At 44.1% G+C, this 19,667-nt stretch overlaps 1 protein-coding gene across 1 annotated transcript in view; it reads right to left on the bottom strand.

Annotated features, from left to right (window-relative positions):
- The window catches only part of LOC116693067 (glutamate receptor ionotropic, kainate 5-like), a 277,749-nt gene that overhangs the window by 51,797 nt on the left and 206,285 nt on the right, over nt 1–19,667 (bottom strand). Inside the window, 4 exon segments of the mRNA XM_032521753.1 lie at nt 13,518–13,721; nt 15,604–15,711; nt 16,965–17,069; nt 17,143–17,185. Coding sequence (XP_032377644.1) covers nt 13,518–13,721; nt 15,604–15,711; nt 16,965–17,069; nt 17,143–17,185 — 460 coding nt within the window.

Genomic DNA, 19,667 nt, shown 5'->3' with positions numbered 1-19,667 from the left:
TAGAATGATTAGAGGAGATGAGATGAGGAGATGATGATGAGATGAGATGAGGATGAGCAGAGATGGATTATTAGATGAGATGACGATGAGATGAGATGAGATGAGATGAGACTGAGTGAGATGAGAATTCGATTAGATTACACCACAGAGGGAAATTCTATGTTACAGCGGCCCGCACTTTTGCTACATAAGAGACCAAAAAAAACAACAAACAGCAGTAAACACAAAACAAACAAGCAAACAGCAGGTGGCAGAAGCGTATAGGGGCTGGGGGGGGGTCATGAAGCTAAGCGACGTCAAATTAGATTTTGGTTAAAGTGCGTGGTTGCCACGGACAGAAAAAACAATATAGCTACTGTGAAGGAGTGACGTCAATTAATGTAAAGTTTAATACTATTACAATAGTTAGCAAAAAGTAGGGAACCATAATATAATATGGAAAAACAGTGAGTACCTAAGTCGATGATGGTGCTTTTCAAAATCTGAATTTTTTTTAATGAGTAGTATATTTTTTTTTTTAAAGAGTTGTATGATAAATGTGACTAAATGTAACCTACACGTGTTTGATGTTGTGACTTAACCGCAGAGTACAGGCATCGACAGGTCTCAAGAAAAACCCACTTTGCAGCAGATTGAAGTGGATTTTACTCGTTCTTTGACCAGCCCCGGTTAAGTTCAAGTGTGCGCATCATGCGCAAAATGATTTCACACGCTGGAAACGACCGGGGCACTTGGAGATGATTGCCCCGGTTTCAGCGTTGGTCGTTATGGCACAGGCAGCGGGTTGGGCGGGCTGACGGTGACGGCACCCCTCGACTGGAGGCAATTATTACGGGCGGACGGACGCAGCGTGGAGAGCTGGCTCTGGGCCCGGGATTTGGAAACGCACACACACACACAGACACAGACAGAGACCACACACACACACACAAACACACACACACACACAGACACACACAGACACAGAAAGAGACACAGACACACACACACACACACAGACACAGACAGAGGACCACACCAACCAAACACACCACAACACACAGAGCCACCACAGACACGAAGGAGACACAGACACATACACACACACACACACACAGACACTACTGCGCACAAAACACACACACACACACACACACAACACCACACAGACAGAGGAGCACCAGACACAGGAACCGACACAGGACACAGACAGCACACACAACACACACAGACACAACACACACACACACACACACACAGCACAGACACAGGACCACACACGACACCAAAGAGCACAGACACAAGCAGACACACACAAAACACACCAGGCACACACACCCACACAACACAAACACACCACAGACACCACAGAACACACAACACCACACACACAACACAGGACACAGACACAGACACACACACACAGACCACACACACACACACAAACAGACACACACAGACACACACACAGACCACACACACAGACAACAAACACACACATCACACCACAAGATGCTGAGGATGGTAGGTAAGCTGGCTGAGCGGGACGTCCCGATTTCGGGGAGAAGGGCTCGTTTAAGTAAGCTGAGTCTAATACGCGGTCAGAGAAGGCGCGACCCCAAAGTGCGGAGAAAGGGAAGAGGATGGGGAAGTGTTGGCAACAAGCGCGGGGTTTTGCATAACTGTGTGGTGTGGCACAGTACAGCGGTGTTGTGTGTTCGCAGAAGTGTGTGGTTCGGTATCGCAAGTGTAGGTTGGGTGTGTGGTGGATGTAAGGTGTGTGGTGTAGTGTGTGCGCAGTAAGTGTGTGCTTTGTGTTGTGCGCAGTATGTAAGTGTATATGTGTGTGTGTGTGGTGTGTGGGGTGTTGTCGTGGTGTGCGTGCAGTAAGTACGTGTGTGGTGGCGTGTGTGTGTATTGTGGTGGCAGTATGTGGGGTATGTGTGCCCGGTGTGTGGCGAAAGATGTTGTTGTGGTGTTCAGCAGTACCGTGTGTGTGTGTGGTGTGTGTGTGTGTGTGTGTGTGTGTGTGTGTGTCCGAGGAGGAGAGACGAATAGAAGGCAAGATTGAGGTAAAGGACAATCAGAGAGAAAGAGAGGGTTGAAAAACTTTGTTAATTTGGTGGGTGTGTGTGTGATGCGTCCGTAAGGTGTGTGGAGTTGTGTGTGTTAGTGTGGTGGTGTGTGTGTGTGTGTGTGTGTGAGTGTGGCCACTTGCAGGTATTTTTTGAGAAAACATACCTGAGCGACTCCCTACAGTGAGGATTTGTCCCGAGTCCACTCCTCTTGTAAACACGGCTTTTCAGATTGGTGTGTTGCTCCTCTTTTGTACTTTGAGCATTGTGAGTTTCACGACGAGTGCGAACACGTTTTACACAATGTGGGGACATGCTCACAAAGAAGGACATCTTCAGAAGTGAGGACACGTTTTGAAATGACGAGGCGTCTTTGGACATTGACGACAGTTTTGAAAGAGACATTTGAGGGAAAAGGTCAGGAGAAGAGTCGAGAGAAAACTGGTTTGTGAATGGTTCACCTGAAACTAAAAGTCAGGAGTACACGTCCATTACTTTTCATAAACCAACCGTGCCGTTTCAGGTCAGGAAACGAAGCCACACCTACAACCTTTTCCGTAACATAACTGTGTTAAAAGGGAAGCCTAGGTCGAACAAGCGGTTAGTATCAGAACAGGAATCAGCTTATTGCCCAGGTATGAGGCCCATACGAGGGCATTTTTATCTTGAAGCCATCATTGTCCCAATGTGCGTACACATATTAAAATATAACACTACATATATGAACATATATATATACAATACCTACATACGTCAGAAAAAAACAGAAGAACCAATATAGAGGCCTCTGAGTGCAATGAAACTAAGTCAATAAATTATTTCAATTGGCGCATAGTGCAAAGGATAGGGATTAAGGTAACTTTATTATATCAAAAACTGAACGTATTAACATATGAACAGTCTGAAAGAGGAAATGAGGATGATGAATAAAAACAATATAATTAAGTGAATGGTGGAATGGACATGATGAATTAAATACAAAATAAGAGGAATCATAATGTGAACTAGTGATCAAGGTGATGGTAGAGGGACAGTGTGATGGTTATGACCAGAATGACCTGACACTCGTGGCGTAAAGGAGACGTAGAGCGTCAATAACCAATGCTGAAGGCATCTTCCTGAGAAATGCCTTTTCTTTTTTTGCTTTTTTTCTTTTTTGCCCTTTTGCCTGCTACTAGTCGACCTCACCCGGGTGCAAGCTCACACCACCATGCCGGTCCAGCTGCCGTGGGCTCCGGCGCTCCGTACAGCCCGGTCCACCAAGCTGATCTTTAAAAGGAGAACTTAACAGCTGTCGCCAGCTCACGCAGAATGTCCACACAGAAACCACTTGTACTGGTCGGTGCCCTGGTATCGGGTGGTTGCTTGTGAACAACGTACGGGTTTCTGTTGGAAAGACAAGGGCATTTAAAGAAGACGATTCAAAAAGCTGGAGATGTAATTTGATGCTGACGAAATTCATTTAAGTTCATTCATTCAGATTACATTTACAGGCATTTACAACGACAGGAGAATTACCAAAGACAGCAAGAAACACAACACAGAACAAGTAATACACCATCATAAGGACAGATCTAAAAGTACAAACAACTTTAAAAACTTTCTGAATTGGAAATGTGCATTAACCCTTGAATTCGTTTTTTGAGCATGATCCAAAACGTATCATCAAGATTTACCACTTGATGTCAATTCATCGGTTGGTCGCCGTGTTACGCGCTAGCTCGCGGCTCCGTGTTGCTTCTGATGTGTATTAGGAAGTGAAGCCAATAGTATGCCCATTTGGGAGACAACGTCACCAAAGGTATAGGTCCTAAAAGAGGCCATCCCCCTGTCAAAAGCATAGTCTAGTATGCGATCAAAAGGGTTATAAGCGGACAAGATGGTAACCTCCTGTTTAATAGAGGAAAACGGCCCTGGAGAAAACAGGGTTGATGTTTACGACGCTTCTTATAGATAATTATAATTCCAGATGGACAATGAACTGGTAAAACATGGCCTTAGGGTTCAGAGGGGTTAATAAACATTTTTTAGTAAAATACGGGATACGTTAAGCCGTAAAAACCAGATTTCTAAATGTCTAAAAGGCTCAAGTGAGCGATGAATTTTAGAGAACGTGCGTAATTGTGCCAGGAGTCAGGGCTAGTGGCGAGTTTTAGACCATTAAAGGGGGGCTCAAGTTCCCCCTAAATTGCACCAAGCCCCGCTCAAAAATGAAAAAATCAAAATGAATAAACAAAATTCTTGTTTTAAATCACTTTGAGTGCTTCAAGTTAGAGTTGCGATCTTTATCAGTAAATGGAGCAGTCAGGAAAGATTTTTTTTGATCTAATTCTTATTTACACCTAATTATCATTGTGTGTATTTGATTCTGGTGGTGCATATAAGGGATTTTGCAGGTTTTTTAATATAGTCAATATTTGCATGTATGCTCATTATTATAATAAATACATACTGTATAAAATTGTTATTCCAATTTTACTGATTTAGCTGGGGGGGGTTTTAACACCTTTTTTTGCAAGGCACTGTAGTCGGTCACTTCTCATCGGGGCTGAGCCCCATGAAGGACTGAGACCCCCATATAAGACTGAGCCTCATAAAGGGGATAGATCCCCATAAAAGGACAGAGCCCCCAATAAAGGACTGATCCCCCATACAGGACTATCCCCCTAAAGGGACTGAGCCCAGGAAGGACTGAGCCCCATAAAGGATGGCCACCATTATAAGACTGGCCACCATAAAAGGACCTGAGCCCCCATTAAGGACGTGATCCCAGAACCGGCAAAGTACGCCGGCACTGAAGTTAAAAGCAAGGACTTATATAGAAAGTACCTGCAATAAATTAATATATAACCTTGTGTGTCTTCTCGTAACATGAAAAAAAACCTTTTTTTCAACATTATAGCGTTGTCCACCACCATTTTGTCACTTTTTCTATGTTTTTTGGCGTGGTTTTGATATTTTAATTTTGACATTTTCAGCGCTCATTGCGACGGCCCAACACCCTTTTTGTTTAAAACTGAAAAAAAAGAGGTCAATTCCAGCCCAAGACACATGAGGATTAAGCGGGTGAGCTTCTTGTCAAGGAGATGTTAAGTTTTGGAATAAATCCTGCAGCCGAGTTGTTGACGCTGCGCACCTCGGTCGTTCCATAGTATTGGCGAGTTAGCACCCAAAACGCCAAAATAACTCGAAAAAACACACAACGGGTGAGATCTGACGCTAAGTTGCCTAGGTCACGTGACGGATTACCAAGTGCATCGTGGGTGAGAGAGACGTCTTGTTGCCCAGAGTCTCGACGCGTTGAGGTCCAGGGACGGTGCAGTCATGGCCAACGTCAGTGTTGGCGACCAGGTGCCAACTGTCCGTAGGAGGAAGGCAGAGACAAAGGGTTAGAAGAAGACATTGTGTTGTGTGTGTGTGTGTGTGTGTGTGGTGGGTGTGGTTGTGTGGTGTGGTGTGTGTGTTGTGTTGTGTTGTGTGTGACTCTAATTTTGGTGCTGTTGCGGACAGGATATTCATTTATGCTGCACTATGTGATAGTGATATCTGTCTTGCTGTAATTTAGTGTGATTAGATAATAATACACTTCCGCAGATCAGGGGCTTCAAAGGGGGACCGCGACCTAGGGGGTCCGCGGAAGGTACGCCATGGGGGTCGCGAAAACGTTTTGGTTGATTAGAATTTTTTTTATATTCCCGCCCCCCCCCTGCAATTTTTGTCCACTAATGAAATGTCTTTAAATACACATAACATGAATTCAACAAACTGTAGTTAAAACAGATAAATGGAGGCGGAGAAGATCGTCTTTCAGCATCACATTCACACATTCGCGACACACAGGATAAAAACAGGGAGTTATGCAGCAGTGGCACTAACAACGATCACTATTTACTTTCACATTTATGTTTTAAAAATGTCCATATTGAATAGCTTTCTAGAATGAGTACAGGCAATGACAGACATTGTTGATCTCGGCAGGCATCAGTTTAGTGGTTATGTTAGGTTTAAATGGCATGCATGGAGCCCTACTCATGGGCCTTCGCACTGATAAAATAAAAACATGGAATATTGAACCTGTGTATCTTTGAGTCTCTTCGTATTGTAAGCATTATAAAAATGTACATTTACACATGGACGACTATAGGACCAGTTTGAATAAAACAAATTTTATACAATTATATAAAGGGGGTCCACCGCTCCATCGTCGCCATCAGTTTGGGGGGCCTTGGCCTGGAAAAACGTTTCGAAGACCCTGCGCTGATAATAAAGAGGCAGTCAAGCGGTGACCTGACGGTACCGTCTTTTTGGATTATTCAGAAACATTCATTCATTCAGATTCTTATTCAGCGTTCTTCATATACAAGCACACAAGTTCAGCTTGTGACGTGCCTGTATCGCTCCACCAATTAAAAAAGTTGACTAATATCTGGTGACTCGATGCTCTCTGATGGAGCTACTATAATACGATTTTCCACGAGATTTAACACCTTCGACTTACTGAAACACAAAAAAAAAAAATAAACTCATAATGAAAAGCACAGATTTTAAACAAGTTCCTTCACCCGTTGTGATCATCTGACTCGTTGTGGCCCGGGGGTGCTCTCCGGATCTTCCGTGGTAATTGGCTCTGCCTTTGTGTGTGAACTCGATGGACCGTCAGCCGTGTCCCACGGGAGAGAGAGAGAGACACACAACCGTGTGAAATGAGAAAGTGAGTGGCTCTGTCAGAATAGAGGGCTACCGGGACATATCCCTGCCTCGGGCCTGGGGGACAGACAGAAAACTGAATGTTTAATTGAAGTTAATGAGACACAAAAAAAAGATAGATTATGATTCAGTGTGTCCGTGGTGCTGCATGCGTGGTTTGTGTGTGGGTTGAGGATTTGTGAGGATGTATGTGCGGCCGCACTGCGGGTGATGTGTTTATGTTGTTGTGTGTGTTTGTGTGTGTGTGTGTGTGGTGTTGGCAGAGAATCTGGCAACCGCTAGGTAGGCGGGTTGTTGGATACCGGTGAAGCGAGCATGCAGGTTAGGGAGTAATGTGCACATAGCCTAAATGAGAATGAACCGTGCTGTACGAGTGCTGGTGTGGTGTGTTGTGCAGGTATGTTGGTGTGTGCGGTGTCCATGGTGCGTATCTGTGCAGACTCAAGAGGAATTACATCACAAAAAACTATTGGCAAGAAAGAGGAGAGAGTGATATAAGAGAGAGAGAGAGGTCTCTGGTTTCGCCACAAAAATTGTAGAAGATGATGAAGTGAGCACTGGAGGAAGCAACAAAAAAACATTGGAGGGAGGGATGGAGGAGGGAGGGAGGGAAGCAAGGAGAGGGAGGGAGGGAGGGAGGGGAGGGAGGGCGGGAGAGAGGGAGGGGGAGGCCCCAGCGGACAAGGAGCAGAAGTGGCAGGGCAGAAAAGGAAAGAGGCTCTGTCTCTCTCTCTCTCGTTCTCTGTGTCTCCTGCTGCCATCTGGTCTCGTTCTCTGTTCTCTCTCTGTGTCTCACTGTGTTCTTTCGTGTCTCTCTCTCGTGTTCTCTCTCGGTCTCTGTTGTCTGTGCTCCTATTTCTGTATCTCTGTGTCTCTCTCGGTGTCTCTTGAGTCTCTGTGTTCTCTCTTCTGTGCTCTGTGTCTCTGTCCTAGCACGCTCGCCCTGATGGAGTCCTCCCAACTGAAACACAAAGTGACAAATGGTGGACCTTGATTCAAAATCAAGACCACTATTTGGGGTCTACTGACGTTATCTGCAGGACAAAAGGTGGCTATGGCTTCTAAATCAGCTACAACCCTTTCTACATCCAACATTTTCTGACCTCTGTGGTAAGGTGGTTTTTAGAGTTCGGGTTGCAAAACTATTGGTTTATTCCGGGTACAGAAAGATGGTTGCTCATTGGTGGTTTAAAGAAACCAAAAGTAGGGATGTGCACAGTAGAGACATGTCAAGTCACTTTTGGGGGCCACCATCCATCCACATGTCCATGCTCCTTTAAAGGTTATTTTAAAGGGTGAATTCGGTGTATTCAGCCTGGGTGTGTTATTTCCATGTTTTTGTGTCTAAGTGGATGTTGGGAACAAACCCTCTTGACATGGGTCAGTATAGTTTTTAAGCGGTAAACAAACCACAAGAGGAGCCTTGATTTCAAAACAAAAGAGCCCTTTAAGAGGAGAAATTGACAATGCACAATGCCCTTAAGATAAGATAAGATAAGATAAGATAAATAGATATACTTTATCATACCACAGCGGGGACATTCCTTGGTTACAGCGCATCTCACAATGAAAGCCAAAAAAAAACAACAACAAGAAACCACAAGAAAAAAGGCAAACAGTAGAAAGGAGCAGGAAGGTAGACTGAAGTAAAGTTGCGACGAAAAAGGTTTGTAAAAGAAAGTGCGGTTGACATAGTCCCAAAAAAACAAATGCCGGTTGTAAGTAAGTGGACTTTAAACATTATATTGAATATGTAATAAAGTAAGAAGCCAAACACCTGAACAGCGGTTAGACTGTCCATGCTGAGTATTATGAGTCTGTATTCAACGTGGACCTATTCGTAATAATAATATTGAAAAGTAATGCTTGTTGTTCCCATCATCACTCCCACCACACAAACACACACACAACACCCACCACCCACCCACACCACACACCCACCCAACACACACACTACACAACACACACACACACACACACACAACATAGGGGAACTGGGGTCCAGATATCACTGGTGCTAAGTAGCAGTGCTCGGCTGCGGTCTACTTCACCCAATATAGTCCAAGTCAGTACCTGCCTAGGGAAACCCGTCTGGTCTTACTCTGCATTGCTATTTTGTACTTGTTGTGAATACACAGGCCACAACGAAGCATTGTTTCTCGTTGGTGTTGGGTCACTTTTACTCCATGACATGCTAACCGCCAATTGGATGCCATTCCACTAGGCTAAGCTAACCTGCACTGAGGAACTACAGGAAATGAGACAAAATCCACGTTTGCCCATAACTCATAGAGGGGAGATGAGGAATAATCCCATTTCAACATACACGTGGCATATTCCTTTAACCTATTCGGCTGACTCCGTGCAGAACAAGATGCTTTTCCGAGATCACCGGCTCTCTTCCGTGCCTACACAACACACGCTTTGTCTGCATTCATACATTTCAAGTGATACCAAATTTTTCTGTTTCATTGAAAAGCAGCATGAATAATCTAAAAAAGGTGTTTAGTTTTATGATTTGATGATTCACATTATTATAACAGATCCTCGGCCGTGAGAACGTAAAAAACATGAAACTTAGTTGATCATAAGTCGTTATACAAACAGCAAGTAATTCACCGTTAGAAGGAGTTGCATGTAAACAGCTCAGCTTAAAAATATATTAATGTTAATATACGGGGGAAAATTGCCAAAGCGGACAAGAAGGTTTGTGTGCCTTGTGTGTAGGTGTTGTGTGTGTGTGTATGGTGGTGTCTGTGGGGGTTGTGTGCGGGTGTGTGTGTGCGTGCATGCGTTTGTGGGTGCGGGTGTGTGTGTGTGGTGTGTTCTGTGTTGTGTGAGGGAGTGTGCTGGTGTGTGTGTGCACGCGTGTGTGTGTGTGTTGTCGGCGTGAGTGCATGTGTGTGTGTGCGGCGCTTGTGGTTGTCCTGTGTGCTATTGTAGGTGTGGTGTCCGTGTGGTAGTGTGTGTTGTGCAGCCGTGCGTTGCGCGTGTGTGGGTGTCTGTGTCTGTGGGGCGTAGTGTCGTCTGGTGTGTGTGGTGTGGGAGTGTGCGTGTGCGCGTGGCGTGTTGTGTCTGTGTCTGTGGGGTGCGTGTGGGCGTCTGTGTCTGTGTTGTGTGTGTTGTGTGGGGTCTGTGTGGTGTTGTGTGTGGTGTCTGTGTGTGTGTGGTCGGTGTGGGGGGTGTGTGTTGTGGCATGTGTATGTGTGCGGTGTCTGTGCGTGCGTTGTGTGTGTGTGGGGTCTGTCTGTTGCGTGTGTGTGTATGTCGGTGTGCTGTGCGGTGTGTGTGCGAGGCATGGGCCTGCGTGGTGCCCGCGGGGTTGGTGTGTGTGTGAGTGCGTTGTGTTGTGTGCGTGTGGATTGTGGGCTGTTGGGTGTGTGGGGTGTGTGGGTGTGGGTGCGTGTGTGTGTGTGTGTGTGTTTTACCATGCGCAGGTAGTTCATGACCGCTGGATCCCGTGCTGCCAGATGATGAGGGGAGACGGCAGCTCAGCGGCTTCACACCGATATCTGACTGCGGTCAGATCGCGCACGGCGCTCAACCCACGTGGACCGCGGCGACATCAGGGCCGACGACAGCTGCAACACCCAAAATAAAATAACAACAATAACATAATACCTAGCAACCAGCAGCTGGGGAACTGGTGCGCAACAAGGGGGTCAACCACCCTGGAGGTGATTAGATTAGATTCATCCCACAGAGGGGACATTTCCTTGTTACAGCGGCAGCATTTTCTACAATAAGAGCCAAAAACAAACAAATACACAAGTAAACACAAAAACAAGCAAACAGCAGACGTGAGCAGAAGGTATACGGCTGAACGTAAGCGACGTCAAATTAAGATTTGGTAAAGTGCGGTTGCCACGGCACAGAAAAACAATATAGCACTGTAAGTGAGTGACGTCAAATTAAATTAAGTTTAATACGTAATTACAATAGTTTAGCAAAAGTAGGTAACCATAAATAATATGGAAAAAGTAAGTACCTAAGTCTGATTGACTGTGCTTTCAAAATCTAGATTTTTTTTAATGAGTAGTATATTTTTTTTTTTAAAGAGTTGTATGATAAATGTGACTAAATGTAACCTTTACAGTGTTTGATGTTGTGACTTTAACGCAGATTACAGGCTCCACAGGTCTCAGAAAACCCACTTTCAGCAGATGAAGTGGATTTTTACTCGTTCTTTGACCAGCCCTCGTTAAGTTCAAGTGTGCGCACGTCATGCGCAAATGATTTCACACGCTGGAACCGACCGGGGCACTTGGAGATGATTGCCCCGGTTTCAGCGTTGGTCGTTATGGCAACAGGCAGCGGTGGGCGGGCTGACGGTGACGGCACCCCTCGACTGCAGCCAATTATACGGGCGACGGAGCGGTGGAGAGCTGCTCTCGGGCCCGGATTGGAAACACACACACACACACAGACACAGACAGAGACACACACACACACACAAACACACACACACACACAGACACACACAGACACAGAAAGAGACACAGACACACACACACACACACCACAGACACTTACATGCTGCGCCCTAAACACACCGACGACGGACTAACTACAACACAGCACACACACAGACACCAGACAAGAGACACACAGACACATACAAGACATACAACAGACACAGACAACACACGACACAACACCAGTAACACACACACAACCACACAACTACCCAACACACAGACAACAGACCAGACACAGACACAAGACACATAGCAGACCAGACAGACACACGACAGACGACCACTACACACAACACGAACACACACAACAATACACACACAAACAAATACACACACACAGACACACACACACACACAAATGCACACAACAGACACACACAACTACAACAACACAGACACACACTAGACACAGACACATACACACTACGTTACACACAGACACACACACTACAAAGCACACACACACGCAGCCCTGACACAGACACAACATAACACTAATACACAACACTACAGACACACTCAAACACGACCTTTGAACACATACACACAGATGCTGAGGAGGTATTAAGCTGCTGAGCTGGAGCCCGATTCTCGGGGGAAAGTGGCTCGTTTTAAGTCAAGCTGAGTCTAATTAACGCGGTGCAGAGAATCGGCTGCGACAAAGCTGCGAGAGAAAGGGAAGAGGATGGGGAGAAGTGTTGGCAAACGCGCGTGTGTGTGCGTGTGCGCACAGTACGCGCGTGTGTGTGTTCGCAGAACGTGTGTGTGTTCGCAGTACGCGTGTGTGTTTGGGTGTGTGTGCGCAGTAAGTGTGTGTGTGTTAGTGTGCGCAGTTAAATTTGTGTCACTGTGTATTGTGCGCATAAGGGTCTATATGTGTGTGATGTGTGTGGGTTGTGTGGTGGTGTGTGTGCGGTGCAGTAAGTATTGTTGTGGTGTGCGTGTGTGTGTATGTGTTGCGCAGTATGTGTTGTATGTTGTGTGTGTGCGCATATGTGTGGTGGTTTCCGCAGACGGGTGTGTGTGTGTGTGTGTCTGTCCGAGAGAGAGAGATAGAAGGCAGATTGAGGTAAAGGAGCAACAGAGAGAAAGAGAGGGTTGAAAACCTTTTGTAATTTTGGTGTGTGTGTGTGTGCGCAGTAAGTGTGTGTGTAGTGTGTGTGTAGTGTGTGTGTGTGTGTGTGTGTGTGTGTGTGAGTGTGTGCACTCTTGCAGTGTATTTTTGTGAGAAAAACAACCTGAGCTTTACTCCCTAAAGTGAGGCCATTTTGTCCAGTCCACTCCTCTTTAAACGGCTTTTTCAGATTGGTGTTTGCTCTCTTTTGTACTTTTGGAGCATTTTGAGTTTCACAGCGAGTGCGAACACGTTTTACCACAATGTGGGGACATGCTCACAAAAAGAAGGACATCTTCATGAAGTGAGGACACTTTGAAATGCGAGGCTGTCTTTGGACATTGACGACAGCTTTTGAAAGAACATTTGAGAAAAGTGTAGGGAGAAGAGTCGCAGAAACTGTTTATGTGAACTGGTTCACCTGAAACTAAAAAGTCAGAGTACACGTCCATTCTACTTTTCATAAACCCAACCGTCCCGTTCATGTCATGGAAACGTAAGCCCACCTACAACCTTTTCCTTAACCTAACTGTGTTAAAAGGGACGCCTATGGTCCCGAACCAAGCGCGTTTAGATATCAGAATCAGGATCAGCTTTATTTGCCAGGTATGAGGACACATACGAGGAATTTTTCTTTGAAGCATCATTGCTCACAATGTGCTTACACATATACAAATATACACACTAATATATACACAATATATATACAATACATACATACTCAGAAAAAACAGAAACAATATAGAGGCCTGAGTGCAATGAAAAGTTCAATAAAATTATTTCAATGTGGAGCATAGTGCAAAGGATACTGGGATAATTAGTATCATGTTATTATATTACAACATGAACAGTATGAACATTATGAACAGTTCTGAAATAGGAAATGAGAATGATGAATAAATAACAAAATAATAAGTGAGATGTGAGAATGGGAATGATGAATAAATACTAAATAAGAGGAATAATAAGTGGAACTAGTGACCAGGTGATGTGTAGAGACAGTGTTGCTGGGTTATTGACCAGAATTGAACCTGACACTGTGGCGCTAAAGGAGACTTAGAGCGTCAATAACAAATGCTGAAGGCATCCTTCCTGAGAAATGCCTTTTCTTTTTTTGCTTTTTTTGTTTTTTTTGCCCTTTTGCCCTGCTCCTCGTCGACTCACCCGGTTGATCAGCTCCCCCACCATGCCGGTCCAGCTGCCGTTGGGCTCCGGCGCTCCGTACAGCCCGTCGTCCACCAGCTTGATCTTAAAGGAGAACTTCAAGATGTCCGCCAGCTCCCGCAGCATGTCCACACAGAAACCCTTGTACTGGTCGTTGCCCTGGTAGTCCTGGTGGTTGGCCTTGTGCATCACGTACGGGTTTTCCTGTTGGAAGACAAGTGGCATTTTAAAGAAGCCGATTCAAAAGCTGGAGATTTAATTTGATGCTGACGAAATTCATTCATTCATTTCATTCAGATTTACATTTACAGGCATTTACAACGACATGGAGTAATTACAAAGACAGCAAGTAAACAACAACACAGAAAAGAATACACCATCATAAGAAAGACTAAAAGATACAACAACTTTAAAACTTTCTGAATTGGAAATTTGATTAACCCTCTGAATTCGTTGAGCATTGAATCCAAACCGTTACATCCAAGATTTATCCACTTTATGTCCATAATTCATCGCGTTGTCGCTCGTTTACGCCGCTAGCTCGCGGCTCCGTGTCTGCTCTCTGTGTATTTAAGGAAGTGAAGCCAATAGTATGCCCATTTATGGGAGACAACGTCACCCAAAGAGTATAGAGTCCTAAAGAGGCCAATCCTCCCTGTCAAAATAGTCTAGTATGCGATCAAAGCTGTTATAGCGGACAAGATAGGTACCTTCCGTTTTATAGAGGAAAACGGCCCTGGAGACAACAGGGTTGATGTTTTACGAGCTTTATTATAAAATAAATCCAGATGGACAATGAACTGTAAAAATGGCCTTAGGTCTCAGAGGGGTTAATAACATTTTCTTAGTAAAATAGGGAAATACGTTAAGCCTGTAAACCAGATTTCTAAATAGTCTAAAAGGCTCAAGTGAGCTGATTTTTAGAAAGTGCTGTAATTTGTTCCAGGAGTCAGGGCAGTGGCGATTTTAGACCCATTAAAGGGGGGCTCAAGTCCCCCTAAATTGCATCTCAGCCCCTCTAAAAATGATAAAAATCAAAATGATAAAACAAATATTTGTTTTTAAATCAATTTGAGTGCTTCAAGTTAGAGTTTGCGATTTCTTATCAGTAAGTGACAGTCAAGGAAAGATTTATTTTTTATTAATTTATTATTTACACCTAATTATCATTTTTGTATATTTGATTCTGGTGGTCCATAAAGGGACTTTTGCAGTTTTTTTTTAATATGTTCAATATTTTGCATTTATGCTCATTTATTTATAATAAATACATACTGTATAATAATTGTTATCCAGTGAATTTACTGATTTAGCTTGGGGGGTTAACACTTTTTTTGCAAGGCACTGTATCCGTGTCACATTCTCATTAGGGGCTGAGCCCCCATGAAGGACTGAGCCCCCATAAAGTACTGAGCCCTCATAAAGGACTGATCCCCCATAAAGGACAGAGCCCCCATAAAGGACTGATCCCCCATAAAGGACTGATCCCCCATAAAGGACTGAGCCCCCATGAAGGACTGAGCCCCCATAAAGGACTGAGCCCCCATAAAGGACTGAGCCCCCATAAAGGACTGAGCCCCCATTAAGGACTGATCCCAGAACCGGCCCAAAGTCCGCGGCACTGAAGTTAAAAGCAAGGACTTATATAGAAAGTTATCCTGCATATAAATTAATATTAACCCTTGTGTTGTCTTCTCGTCAACCATGAAAAAAACCTTTTTTTCAACATTATTATCGCTTTTCCCCCCCACATTTTTGTCACTTTTTCTATGTTTTTGGCGTGTGTTTTGATATTTTTAATTTTGACATTTTCAGCGCTCATTTCGACGGCCCAACACTTTTTGTTTAAACTGAAAAAAAAGGGTCAATTTCAGCCAAGGACAACATGAGGATTAAGCGGTGAGCTTCTATTTCAAGGTTACGCATGTTTAAGTTTTTGAATAAATCTGCAGCCGAGTTGTGCGCTGCGCCCTCTGTCGTCTCCAAGTCCTTTGTCGAGTTTAAGCACCCAAAACGCCCAAATAACTCGACAAACACCCAACGGTGAGATCTGACGCTACGTTGCCTAGGCTACGTGACGGATTACCAGTATCGTGGTGACGATGAGCGTCTTGTTGGCCAGCGTCTCCGACGCGTTGAGGTCCAGGGACGTGGCGTTCATGGCCAACGTGTTGTTGGAGAACCAGGTGCCAATCTGTCCGTTAGGAGGAAGCAGAGGACAAAGGGTTAGAAGAAGACATTGTGTTGTGTGTGTGTGTGTGTGTGTGTGTGTGTGTGTGTGTGTGTGTGTGTGTGTGTGTGTGTGTGTGTGTGTGTGTGTGTGTGTGTGTGTGTGTGACTCATTTTTGGTGCTGTGCCGGACAGGATATTCATTTTATTCGCACATTGTGATAGTTGTATATCTTCTTTCTGTATTTTAGTTTGATTAGATTAATAATACACTATTCCGCTAGATCAGGGGTCTTCAACAGGGGGACCGCGACCCCTAGGGGGTCCGCGGAGGTACTGCATGGGGGTCGCGAAAAGTTTTGGTTGATTAGACTTTTTTTTATATTCCCCGCCCCCCCCCTGCAATTTTTTCCACTAATTGAAATGTCTTTAAATACACATTAACATGAATTCAACACACTGTAGTAAACAGATAAATGGAGGCAGAAGATGTCTTTCAGTCATCAATGCACACATTCAGCGACACACAGGATATAACAGGTATGTTTATGCATGCCAGTGGCACTAACAAGCATCACTTATTTTCCTTTTCACATTTATGTTTTAAAAATGTCCATTTGAATAGCTTTTATGCATGAGTACATGCAATTGACAGACATTGTTGATCTTGGCAGGCATCAGTTTATTGTGTTATGTTATGTTTATAAATGGCAGTGGCATGGCCGCCCTACTCACTGGGCCTCGCACATGATTAAAATAAAAACATGAATATATGAACCTGTGTATTATTTGAGTATCTTAGTATTGAATGCACAATAACAAGGTACATTTACACATGGCACTATAGGACCAGTTTGATATAACACCATTTTATACAATTTATATAATTAGGGGGTCCCCGCTCCATCTCGCCATCAGTTTGGGGGTCCTTGGCCTGGAAAACGTTGAAGACCCCTGCGCTAGATAATAAGAGGCATTCAAGCTGTGACGCTGACGTACCGTCTTTTTTGGATTTATTTCAGAAACTTCATTCATTCATTCATTCATTCATTCGTTCATTCATACAAGCAACAATGTTCAGCTTGTGACTGCCTGTCTACGCTCCACCAATTAAAAAGTTGAACTCCATCTGGTGACTCGTGCTCTCTGATTGGAGCTACTAATACTACTTATTCCACGAGATTTAACACCTTCTACTTACTGAAACAAAAAAAAACCCAACTAATTAAATGCAAATCACAGATTTTAAACAGTTACTTTCCCCGTTTGATCTCTGACCTCTTTGTGGCCCCGGGGGTGCTTCTCCAGGATCTTCAGCGTGTAATTGGTCCTCTGGCCTTTGCTGTTGAACTCGATGTGACCCGTCAGACCGTCGTACTCCACCTGAGGAGAGAGAGACACACAAACCGTGTAAAATGATGAAAGTTGAGTGGCTCCTGTCAGAAAGCAGGGCTACCTGGGACATCATAGCCTCTGACCCATGGGGGACAGACAGAAAACTGAATTTTAATGAAGTTTAATGAGACACAAAAAAAAGATAATTATTGATTCAGTGTGTCTGTGCGTGCCTGCATGCGTGTGTTTGTGTGTGTGTGTGAGGATGTGTGAGGATGTATGTGCGTGCCTGCATGCGTGTGTGTGTTTATGTGTGTGTGTGTTTGTGTGTGTGTGTGTGTGTGTTGGCAGAAATCTGCAAATGAGCGTGAGGTTTGTTTGATACATGTGCAGCCGAGCATGCAGGTTATGTGAGTAATGTGCACATAGCCTACATGATGAATGAATCCGTGCATGTACGAGTGTGTGTGTGTGTGTGTGTGTGTCCATGTGTGTGTGTGTGTGTGTCCATGTGTGTGTATCTGTGCATGACTCAAGATGAATTACATCACAAAAAACTATGTGGCAAGAAAGAGAGAGAGAGGATAAGAGAGAGAGAGGTCTCTGGTTTCTGCCAAAAACATTGTAGAGATGATGAAGTGATGCACTGGGAGCAACAAAAACAATATGGAGGGAGGGAGGGAGAGAGGGAGGAGAGGCATCCTCAGCGGACAGACGGAGCAAGAAGTGGCAGGCAGAAACAAGGAAAGAGGACTCTGTCTCTCTCTCTCTCTCTGTGTCTCTGTCTCTCTCTCTCTGTGTCTCTCTCTGTGTCTCTGTGTCTCTGTCTCTCTCTCTCTGTGTCTCTCTCTGTGTCTCTGTGTCTCTGTGTCTCTCTCTCTGTGTCTCTCTCTGTGTCTCTGTGTCTCTGTGTCTCTCTCTTTCTGTGTCTCTGTGTCTCTGTCCAGCAGCAGCCCTGATGAGTCCTCCCAACTGAACTACAAAGTGCACATGGTGGACCTTTTGATTCAAAATCAAGACCACTATTTGAGTCTATCTGACGCTTTCATCTGCAGGACAACATGTCTCTGTCTTCTAAATCAGCTACAACACCTTTCTACATCCACATTTTCTGACCTCTGTGGTTCAGGTTTTTAGGTTCGGGTGCAAAAACTACTTGGTTGATTCCTGGGTTACAGAAAGATGGTGCTCATGGTGGTTTAAAGAAACCAAAACAGATGGGATGTGCACAGTAGCGTCACATGTCAAAGTCACTTTGTTGGCCCATCCATCCACATGTCCCTCCGCCCTTTAAAGGTTTAAAGGGTCATTCGGTTTTATTCAGCCTGGGTGTTATTTTCCATGTTTTTGTGTCTAAGTGGATGTTGGGAACAAACCCTCTTTGACATTGGTCCAGTACTAGTTTTTAAGCGGTAAACAAACAAAGAGGAGCCCTTTATGTAACAAAAGAGCCCTTTAAGAGGAAGAAATTGACAATGCACAATTGCCCTTTAAGATAAGATAAGATAAGATAAGATAAGATAAGATAATACTTTATTCATCCCACAGCGGGGAAATTCCTTTGTTACAGCAGCATTCTCAACAATGACAGCAAAAAAAACAAACAACAAGTAAACACACAAGAAAAACAGGCAAACAGTAGACAATGAGCAGAGAAGTTAAAAGCAGTGGCGACGATAAATAAAGGTTTGTAAAAGAAAGTGCGGTTGACCATAGTCCAAAAAAACAATATGCGGTGTAAGTAAGGACTTTAAAATTAAATTGAATATGTAATTAAAGTAATGAAGCCAACAAAGCAGGTAACCGTAATTATGAGTTGTATTCACCTGGACCATAAATAATATTGAAAAGTAAAGATTTGTTGTTCCCATCAGTCACTACACACACACACACACACACACACACACACACACACACACACACACACACAACATAGGGAACTGGGGTCCAGATATCACTGGGCTTAAGTAGCAGTGCTTCGGCTGCGGTCTACTTCCACCCAATATAGTCCCAAGTCAGTACCTGCCTAGGAACCCGTCTGGTCTTAATCTGCATTTCTATTTGTACTTGTTGTGAATACACAGGCCACAAGAAGCTATTTGTTTCTGTTGTTGTTGGGTCACTTTTACTCATGACATGCTAACCGCCAACATTGGATTCCATTCACTATGCTAAGCTAACTAGCACTGCCGGACTAAGTCAATGAGACAAAAATCCGTTTGCCCATAACTATAGAGGAGATGATGAATAATCCCATTTCAACATACAGTGGCATATTCCTTTAAGGCTCTGTAACAATGCTTCTTTGGACCCTGTCCCTGATAAACAACAGTCTTCATTCATACATTTAAAGTGATACCACTTTTTTCTGTTTCACTGAAAGCAGCATGCATAATCTAAAAAAGGTGTTTTAGTTTATGAATTTGATGACACATAAAAACAGATTCTCTCGGCCGTGAGAAAGTTAAAAAACATGAAACCTTCGTTGATCAAATGTCGTTCTACAAACAGCAATAAATCACCGTAGACGGAGTTGTCATGTAAACAGCTTCAGCTTTAAACATATATTAAATGTTAAAATCTACGGGGGGAAATTGCAAAGCGGAAGAAGGTCTGTGTGCCTGTGTGTGTGTGTGTGTGTGTGTG

Source organism: Etheostoma spectabile, chromosome 7 (assembly GCF_008692095.1).
Source record: "Etheostoma spectabile isolate EspeVRDwgs_2016 chromosome 7, UIUC_Espe_1.0, whole genome shotgun sequence".
Lineage (NCBI taxonomy): Eukaryota > Metazoa > Chordata > Actinopteri > Perciformes > Percidae > Etheostoma > Etheostoma spectabile.
The sequence above is the reverse complement of the archived record's forward strand: the minus strand, read 5'-3'. Positions and strand labels throughout refer to the sequence as shown.